The sequence below is a fragment of the Ostrinia nubilalis genome, chromosome 24 (assembly GCF_963855985.1).
Source record: "Ostrinia nubilalis chromosome 24, ilOstNubi1.1, whole genome shotgun sequence".
Classification (NCBI taxonomy): Eukaryota; Metazoa; Arthropoda; class Insecta; order Lepidoptera; family Crambidae; genus Ostrinia; species Ostrinia nubilalis.
This window is the reverse complement of record NC_087111.1, coordinates 4560606-4571002: the sequence shown is the minus strand read 5'-3', so window position 1 is coordinate 4571002 and position 10397 is coordinate 4560606. Positions and strand designations below refer to the sequence as shown.

The 10397-nt window shown below is 35.7% G+C and overlaps 1 protein-coding gene across 1 annotated transcript; it reads right to left on the bottom strand.

The window, feature by feature from the left end:
- Window positions 1-207: 207 nt before the first annotated feature.
- LOC135083701 (uncharacterized) lies at window positions 208-8174 on the bottom strand. Its single transcript, XM_063978411.1, has 2 exons — window positions 7492-8174; window positions 208-843 (listed from the first exon to the last, which is right to left on the bottom strand). Exons 1-2 carry the CDS (start codon window positions 8024-8026, stop codon window positions 548-550), a joined length of 831 nt encoding a protein of 276 aa, XP_063834481.1. The 5' UTR covers window positions 8027-8174; the 3' UTR covers window positions 208-547.
- Between the last annotated feature and the right edge of the window lie 2223 nt (window positions 8175-10397).

The window sequence follows — 10397 nt, the reverse complement described above, 5'->3', positions numbered from 1 at the left end:
ATGTAAAATAATAAAAAGGTAATAAAATACAGCGCAGCGCGGGACGTCCACCCACAAGGTGGACCGACGACCTGATAAAGGTACCAGGAAGGCGCTGGATGCAGGCCGCTACCAACCGTGCGATGTGGAAGTCATTGGGGGAGACCTATGCAGTGGACATCCTGTGGCTGAAATAATGATGATGATGATGAATAAAAGACAGCAACACTCAAAGCATGTGTGTATAATTGCATCATTTATCGTTAGAAGCACCATAATACATTTCTAACATTTGGTAACTACGTAATCTGCCTATCCTTATCAATTAGTCCTATGAAAACTACTAATAAATTATTAAATTAATTAACAATATCAGGAAAGACTATTTACAAAAGCGCGAGCTCTAAATTAATTTGAAACAATGAAATTAATGATTCAAAGATGACATAACATCAGGGAAAAGTCGGAAACGGATCGGTGGTGAAACTATTAGACTAGGGGCCAGAGTCCAGATTATTTCTAAGTTCGATGGCAACTTGGAGTCGACTTTATTTAACTATTTTGTGGTTCAGTAACCGCCTCCTTTCTGTAGTCCCATGACAGCTGCGAACAACGCAAAGAAGAATCCGGCGAGGCCCGTAGCCCCTACAAGGAGGATTAGCCCTCCAATCATCACAGGAACTAGGGCGAAGTATTTCATCTTGTATGCTAAGAGGAGGGGCAGCACGTATTTCTTGAGTTTGGTCTTCTTGATTTTTGGTTTCTTGGACTTGTGTTTTGGGGAGCCGTTTTCTGAGTCTTCTCTTTCTAATTCTTCATCATCACCCTCAATGTCTTCGTCGGCGTCGTCTTCTCCAAAGATGTCTGGAATTTGAGAAAAGAAATATAAATAACAAGGTTTATCACACTGACAATAACAAGAAATACAAGAGATAAAACAGCGAAATCATGTAACCAACGTATAAAACAGAAATCAAAACATTTCAATCCAATGGCAAAATCATGGTTGAGGTATTCAAAATTAAATTCACTAGGAGCTTATTTTCATCGTAAAAAAATACACTTTCGATCGCACTGTATTTTCAAATTGTAGCCAGGCCAGATTTCGTAGCTGGCTTCAGTTCGGGAATAACGATTTTTCTGCAAATTCTGGTAACTTAAGTTTAGGTCAATAGGTGATACAAAATCAATTTTTTTCACACAAGTTTTTCTCGTGACTGCGTGGCTTTTCCTGCATAGAGTTCGACAGAGAACAACCCAACCGTGGCCCAACTAATATATCATTGCGATATTCCAATTTATGAGCTCTAAACTTGAAAATTTACATCAAAATCATTCCACTAGTTTTTGAATGATACAAACTATGAACATAACTATCCCCACAAACTTTCGCGTTTACAATATCAGTACAAATCTAAAACTACTTTCATTGTCTTCCAGATAAAAGAACGCTAACCATGTAAGATCATCGTACATAATAGTGATAATACCATGTAATAAGCGAAACTACAAAGTCATCACGAACAGCATTCTAAAGGTGGCTATAGACGAGAGCATTTTTATGTAACGTAACGTTCTTACGAATTTTACAATGGAGGTAAAATGTACGACGTTTTCTTCGTGAAAGCGTGATACTGACACTAGAATTTCATTTGCACTATGTATTGTTGTTCTGTTACAAGAAAATGCTTTAATCCAGGGGTTTACATTAATTTTCATTCCGTGGCGCAGTTACAAATGTAGTATTTTGTCACGACGACCTACCCTTAAAAAATATACAGTACAGGCACCTATAACGATAGTTGATAGTAGTTAGGTGAGGTAGATAGGAACAAAAATTAAAACATCTATCGTATTCTACGGCGCACCAGGGCGCCGTGGCTCACACTGGGAACCCCGGGACTGGGTAGAGCATTTCTATGTAAAGTTATGAATTTTACAACACACTTTTAAATGTACGACGTTTGCTTCGTGAAAGGTGACATTGACACTGACACTACATCTATTGCTTAACTCAGTCAGAGCCTAAGGTATAGGAGCGGCACGGGAGTGGTGACTTTGTCATAAATTATGACGTGACTGTGGACAGAGCATAATATAAATCTGAAGGAAGGAAGGAACAAATTTCTTTTCTGCTCAACCCAAAGGTAAACTGGTCGAGAATGCTTTAGTTAGTGCATTAAGTTCGCCTTATGTACTCATTTAATTTGACATAAAAGTTAAAAAAAAAAAAGATTTGAAGTCTCGTTGACGTTCGACGTTACAAAAACAACTTTCCGTGCCGGTCCCATACCTCAGGCACTGAGTTAAATGCTAGACTTATAGAACATAGAGCGGTTCGTCACTCTGTTACAAGCAAATGCTGTAGTCTATACTCACCTCAATAGCGAAGATACTTTTATTATTGTATGAAAATTATTTTATCATTAAAATCTTTAGCGAAGGTGACGATTTTAAAGTTAAATGAATGAAGCGGTTAATTACTGTTAACTCACTGCTAGCAGGTGTTAATGAAAGTACACGCTATTCTGCGTGATTGTGTTTAGCAAATATGATTTTACTATTGGAGCTACAAAGAGTTTTTTATTGGTAAGATTGATGTTTTAATTTTATTTCATACGAGCTATTGCCCGAGACTTCACTCGCGTGAATTTGATTATGTCACAGAAAGTCCTTATTGTTTTCGTAATTTGCGTCGGAATAAACTTCAAATCATCATCATCATCTTTTTAGCCATAGGACGTTCACTACTGAATATAGGCCTCCCCCATACAAATACCCATGTTGATATTCAGAACATGTCACTCCGTTTTACCCTTTTAGGGGATGAAGTCTGAAAAATCCTGGAACACGTCACGTTTATTCATTTATCGATACGAAACCAAATTCTTCCTGTGAAGATTTTGTTTTCCCATAAGTATAAACTTTTGGACCCCCTTTTCCACCCCCTTAGGGGGTAAATTTTGAAAAATCCTTTCTTAGTGCACTCCTACGTGCAAAATTTGGAGTTTCTAGCTACACTCAGCGATTTAGGCTATGGATATGACGTATCGATCAGCCAGTCTTGTATTAATTAAAGGTAATGCAATAAAGTACATAATATTAAGTCAGTTTTTCTTTTATATCCACAAAAGAATAATAAGAATTTTTGTAAATTCAGTTTAGTTACACAATAGTATTAGTTATACAATAAGCAGTTTGGAATGAAATTTAATACCAAATACTGATAAAGATTGAGTCTGTTATTACGGAAGTCACGTAAAAACTATAGCAGTTTTGTGGTCAAGAACATAATAAGAAAACCAACGTTTACAGTAAAAGCCTATGGCTTTCCATCGATTTTTAAATAAATTGTTTCATTTTAAGACTTCAAGAATAATTTTGTTAAACAATTTTAAGACAAAAAATAAAATAAATCACACATTATCTATTTTCTTTAATGATGTCACATTTTATTTGTTAATTTATGTAAAGGTCAATAAAATCCAAATAAATAGTTAAATAAAACAAACAAAATTAATTAATGTTGCTTTTTCTCGACGTGTTTAATTTTTAATAATATTTCAACAATATTACTCTAGTGTTGTATCATTCCATAATTAAATGTATAGGTAAATTATGATGACTGATAACTTTATAGTAAATTCGTAAAATTCAAACTGTCTAAGAAAATTCATTCATCATCAGATTTAGGTTGTGTTGTGCAGAAATGAAGCAGTGCAAGAAACTCATTCACTATATTATGTGCCTTAGGTATATCTTGTTAAAAAGGGAAACTTCTATAATAACGACAACTTGCAAGTTTTCCATCAAAGTAACTTAACTAATCTATTAGATAATAATGAAGGCGATTAAATTTCTATTAAGATGCTTCCAGCATTGAAACCGAAAGTTGCATGATTGTAATGAGAAAAGTTATTGATGTGTATAAAAACTGGGATAAAACTAGGTATTTATCAAAATGATACTAAAGGATATTTAATACCAGTAATCAAATACATGAAATAGAAAAATATCTAAACTTTTATACGAGACTTTAGGTTAGAACTATAAAATTTCAGTTATTCGCTAAAAAGTTCAATCACCAGAAAAAGAAATGTTTTTAATAACTTGAAACTTTTAACTGCATCTGTGGTCTAGTGGCAAGACCACCCTATTTAGTATAGACCCATAGGTCCTAAGTTGGATTCCCAGAGTCAAGGAGGCAATAATATTTTCTGCTCTTTTTGGTTGGTGGTAGAGTCTGGATAGCTACCTCTATTTTACCTAACTCTGTCGCTATTACAACAATGTTAACAGAATTATTGTGTTCCAGCAGTTAGCCAATTCCTCGCTGGTTGAGGATTCCGGGTGAAGCTCGCTTCTACCTTCGGCCTGATCATCATTTTCTATCAGATGAGATGCAGGCCAAGAGCTTCCTCATTGTGGATTGAGAAAACTAGGTAATTAGGTCACTTCAGAGGCTCTGACCTGATTCCATGAGAATCAATGTGTTTTTAAACGCATTTTCACCCCCATTTGTGTCTTACTTGGGCTAAAAAATAGCTTCCTTTTACTACATATTTTATCTTGACATAAAAAATAGTTACATTCGAATTTCTATATGTTTTATTTAAAATAATATAAATCTTCAAATCATTTAGTATTCGTTTCGCAAAATAAATACATACGTCAGTTGTTAAACATCATTAAAAACAACAACAGCATTCAATTGTCATGTTTTACAAAGCGTGTGGTGGTGTAATTAGAGAAATACCTATGTTCCTTGTCCAATTAATAAAATTAATGAAAGAAAATCTAATTCATAAACAATTCATGAAAATATAAACGCGATATAAATATTCAAACACATTTAGACATTCAAATGAGACAATCCATACTAATATTATAAAGCTGAAGAGTTTGTTTGCTTGAATATGCTAATCCCAGGAACTACTGGTCCAATTTGAAAAAATCTTTTCGTGTTGTATAGCCCATTTTATCGAGGAAGGCGGCTATAGTAAAGAAAAATGTTGCAAAAACGGGAAATATTATTCAAACTAATATAAATTTCACGCGTACGAAGTCGCGGGCACAGCTAGCATGTTAGAATATAAATCAATAAGTCAACAAACTTCGTTTAATTCAATACACAATTCATGTCACTATTGCTACTGTCAGTTTCGTAAAAACGCAAAGTAGTATAGTCGGTCTCAAATAAATTAAATCTTAATATTATTTTTTATTAAACTTTATTGATGACTATCTATCAATCAGTCAATGTTTAATCAATAAGGTTTATTGTTTGCCAAATAATTATGACACTTAGATCGTAATTTTAGCCTAGATATTAGTGGAAAAAAAAGATCACACGTGATATCGCAATTTTGTCATCTTAATAGAATGAAGGCTTCCTGATAGTTGTGAATAAAGGGCGATGTACACAACATCAATCGGTACAGCCGGACGCAAAATCGAATTTATTTATTTAAGGCTTACAAAAGAAGTTACAATCATATTTAGGCACAGATAACAACCCATAGATTAATCTAAACCGTAATCCTTAACATGTATAATTATGAATTGAATTGATAATGATGGTCTGGAACAAGATTATCCGAATAAAGCCCGATACGTGTCGCAATAGCAATGGGACGGTTTTGCTGGTCACGACAATAAATACATGTAGTGTTGAACCGAAATGCATATTATTGTGTTAGACTAAACATTTTTGCCGCAAAACACCTAATAACAATAGGGTATTTGCCACCACCAATCAATTGACGTACCATCGGCAACAGTGTTAACTGCCCATTTCCAGTCATGTCATCTCGTTCTATCGCAAAGAATCGCCATTTAATTAGAGCGAGAGCAAAAACGGAAATGGATAGTTAACAGTGAGGCCGTGTGTACTTTTTAAAACTGTCAAATGAGACTCTCCCATAGATTTTGTATGGAAATACTAGCCAGTGACGTCACTATTTTGTCAACTCAATTAAACTACTTTTTCAATTACAATGCAACCAAATTTCTTAATTTACAGGTAATTTAAAATTAATTAAGTTTAAGACCAGAATGAAGTGCATATTTTAAAAGCGCTTTAGAATTATTGGGAAGTGGTGGCAAATACCCATTCACAAAAGATGTCACAGATACATCCTTAATGGCCGTTGTCCATCCATACTGTCCCGAATGCAACGTCTAATAACATTTGTGTCCGACTGTACCTCGCCGCAGTCTCGATCACGCTACCCCAGCTATTTACATTTTACCGTCCACAAGCGGAAAAGATTGCCAGTTGCGTTTTCAATGAAATTCAAGGTATTATCGAAAGTGCAATGATCGTGCCACGGTGAAATGTAACGGGAAATAATGGCTGATACAGCAAAATGGAATGATAAAATTGAATTCACCGTACATTGATAACGGGTCAATCGAATGTGACATCTGAAATTGTAGATAGGTTATAGTTACCTAATTAAAATAAGGTCACCGGGGGCGAAAGCAACTATTAGGCTAAAGAAATGATTGCTCTATGCTTCAACAGATGACACTTTGTTTAAAATACATCAGATTAAGAATAAAACCCCGCCCCGGGTGACCCGTATTCACAAACATTACTATGAGGTCTCACAGTGCGCGAGGACGCATAGGGTAACACACGAACCAATCACAGAGCTTTATTCAACGCTGTGCGTTCGATTTGCTGCTTCACTTAAGCAAGCATCATTTGTGAATACGGGCGTAAGTAACCCTTGGGCGTGGGACCCTAAACCAGGTCAAGTAAGAACCGCTTTTCTTGAAATTGTCTAGTAGGTACGTTGTGACAAAATTTTAATTAATTATAAAAACTATGCTTCATGATGAATATTTATTTGTTTTTTTCTTAAAAGCTTTCACTTGCTATAATTAAGAGCATTTAGTGTTAAATATTAAATAAATGAATAATTTATTATCATCTTTCACGTCATTCATCTCAAACTCTAATTATTCGAATAAATTACGATTTTCTTACAAATCAGAATATTTACAATACACTATTGTTATTTAAACAGATCGTATATTTTAGAAAAGCAAGCATCGCATTGAATGGTTTCCTAATTAGAAAATTAATTAGTAATTTTGGCATTTGAGGTGCCTCTTACAAGATTTTCTTCTTTAATTGGTTGATTATCATTGTATAAATGCAACGACGCTTCAGACATGACGGTACAAATAATAAATAACATAGACTCGGATCATTAATTATTTATGTTTGGATCTTTCTCATTTTTGTCATGAAATTTGATTGATGTATAATAGGATTTGTTATTATTGTTATTTCTAATACAGTTTGAATTAAAACAGTCTTTGACCAGCACAATTAATGTTTGTTCAATCAAATTATCAGTTATTACTATTGTAAATAATAAATATTTATTCGTAATAATTAGGTTAAGGTAGCTGACAGTTGTTTATTAAAGTTAATGATTGAATCATTATTGAAATGTTTTGATTTCCAATTCAATTTGGATAACAAGTCAATTTACTCACAAGATAGCGATCGTCTTGATGCGGGCTGTTCTGAAAAACTTTCGGGTTTCTCAATGATCGGGTCTGAGTTTGTGTCGAGTGACCTCGCATGGAACTCTTGACTCCTGATCAGTGGTATAGATTTGGGATGAAAAACTTGTTGGTACACTGAATCCTTAGTTAAGTTCTCGTTACTTTTCTCTTTGGCAATTGGGAAATAATTACCGGGGAAAAGAACCTCAGATTTGTACTTGTTCACATCATCGGAATAGTAGACGTTTCTCTCGACCTGGGGAGCCTCAGCCCTTCGGAGCGGTATGGCCCTCGGCTTGAAGGCGTATTTCCTCTCTCTAGATGCCCTTGCGACTTGGTCGGTGCCATAACTCGAGGGTTGTATCACAATTGACGCACTCGTGACGTTTAAAACAGCTGACCCATCACTGTTGCTCGATCTTGACACCGACCAAAGCTTGGTCAGCTTGTTCTCGTAATCCTCATTCGCGTTCGACAACACGGCAATCCACAACACAAACAAAGTCTGTAACCTCACACGCATCTTGGTATCTTCAATACAACGACTGGTCCCCACGTCACTTATTGCACAACTGTCCACGATTCACTTTTATCTGTTCTAATATGTCATCCCTGTTTCAACCACCATTTTGTGTAAGCGATCGCGTATAACTGAATCACGGTCGTTAGCCGCCGGTATATTTATATACGTGTTGCTATAAAGTTGCGTTTTTCCAGCCTGTTCACGGTCGGCCGGGTGCTTTGGCTTCCTTCACAATTCCGATGTGAGCGAAAAATGGTTGGAAATGAAAAAATGGTATTCGCGTGCCTTAGACGCAGTACGGGCTGCTACTTCCGATAATTTCCTTTCGAATGGCCGATAGGGGGGCAATTTGGTGTGTCGTTACCATGTCGCCGTTACGATTTTCTTGTCTAGAATCGCTCTCCGGAACGTTTTTGGTCGATTTAATTTTGCCTCGCAAATTGGCCAAAAGTGAGAGTTCTCTGTCATCGTGTCATATGTGAAATGAAAAACCAATTTTCCCAAATTTTTGGAAAGTTGGCAGTTAGTAGCGATGTATTCGTCATTATCCGTTTTATAACTCAATCATTATCATTAACATGCTACAAAGAAATAACAGTTTATTTAATGTATTCTGGTAACGAAAATTCTTCAGTACTAATAGTTCTGTTATTGTTCGTTTTACACAACAATCATTTAAACAATATTTCCTAATAGTAATTTTACTGACTTTAATGAGTTATTATTACATAAAAAATGTTATTAATATAAAACATTTAGTGCAACAGCTAAAGCAATTTTTAGAAGGATATGTAACAAATCTCACTAAATGAAACTTTGCTATTTCAAACTGAAAGCTCGCATTTTTGCGATTAGCGATGGGATTGGAAATTACTTTAACTATGTTATTAAAATTATTGAAAGCAAGAAACCTTGACGAGGTTCTTTATCAAATAAATACAAACATGTGCTTTATACACTGAAATATCCTGTGATAAAAAATGACAAAATATTCCAAAAAGATTACTGATATGAAATGATTATACCTAGTTACTGATAGCCAATTGAGCTTTACAAGAACCGATCAAAAGCGAAGTAAACGAATTGTCGAATACTCACGAACAGTGGCGGAATACCTTTATGCTTTTGTGCTTTACAACATATAGTTATGTGCATCAATCTATATGCACTTCTGTCTACGAAATTTCTAGGATAACAGACGATAGCACATCAGGCTTTATATTTTGTTGCAAAATCCCGATATAACATTACATGAGATCCTAAATACATGTATTTGAACCTTTGTATACAGTCCAACTCACACTTGATCAGTTTCATATTTTCGTCATCAATGTGTGTAAATGATCATTGATCTTACTCGAGTGAAATGCGTCACAGTTCGTTACATTCTCGAGTCACTGATACTGATACACAGAAAACTAACATAGGAAACACGATAGTCGACGATGCGATCTGCTTATAAAAGAGAAGAATAATACAAAGGCAAAGGAACAATGATTTCAGCCTGCCTGCCTGTAAGATATGCCAGAACTCTACGAAATATCTTCTTGAGATTGTCGTTCTATTAAATAGATGACACACTAGGCAACGACCTCAGCCCTGCATGACTATCCTACTCTACTACTAAAGACATCTACTTGCGGACCTACAAGGGGTAGAGTCACAGATCACAGAAACTAAAGGGAGATATGACAAAAGGGCGGGGCCGGTGTCGCAGTAATATGCCCAAATACAGACCACATTGCTGTAGACGTCATAATGTAAACAGTTTACATTGCTTGCGTAGTACTAAAGATTTTCGAACGTTGAGTACTGATACCGCAATGGATAATGAGCACATATTTTGAATACTTTGTGTGTGCCAATTTCTAATGCGACACTGAGTTTCGAACTCAGCGCATTAGTTGGCATCTCTCTATATCTCTATGGATAGAGTAAAGGAAATCACGAATTGAGACCACGACTTACACTTGTACCTGAAAAAAGTAGCGTAGGACCGAGGAGAGGAGCATAACATAAGGTATAGATAAATGCTTATCTGACTAGACTTCTGTAATAATGGAACAGTGCAGGAGAATCGACATGTGATATTTTATAAGAAAGAGCTGTTACGGTACGAATCTAACGCCCCTATTCACAAACATTACTATGAGGTCTTACAGTGCGCGTGGCCGCACAGGGTGACAAATGAACCAATCACAAAGCTCTATTCAACGCTGTACGTTCGATTTGCTGCTTCACTTAAGCAAGCATCGTTTGTGAATACGGGCGTTAAGCACTCTAAAGTTTCGCCGACTTATGACGTAACAAAACACACCCTCCCGCACCGCTTCAGAAAGGGTTGCTTTTTTCGAATTTAGTTTTTGTATTG

Excerpts from the sequence above, each read along its gene's own strand:
- LOC135083701 (XM_063978411.1), bottom strand. The coding sequence starts at position 8,026 with ATGCGTGTGAGGTTACAGACTTTGTTTGTGTTGTGGATTGCCGTGTTG. Across the intron at positions 844-7,491 it reads ATCAAGACGATCGCTATCTT|ACATCTTTGGAGAAGACGAC; the intron begins GTGAGTAAATTG and ends CTCAAATTCCAG.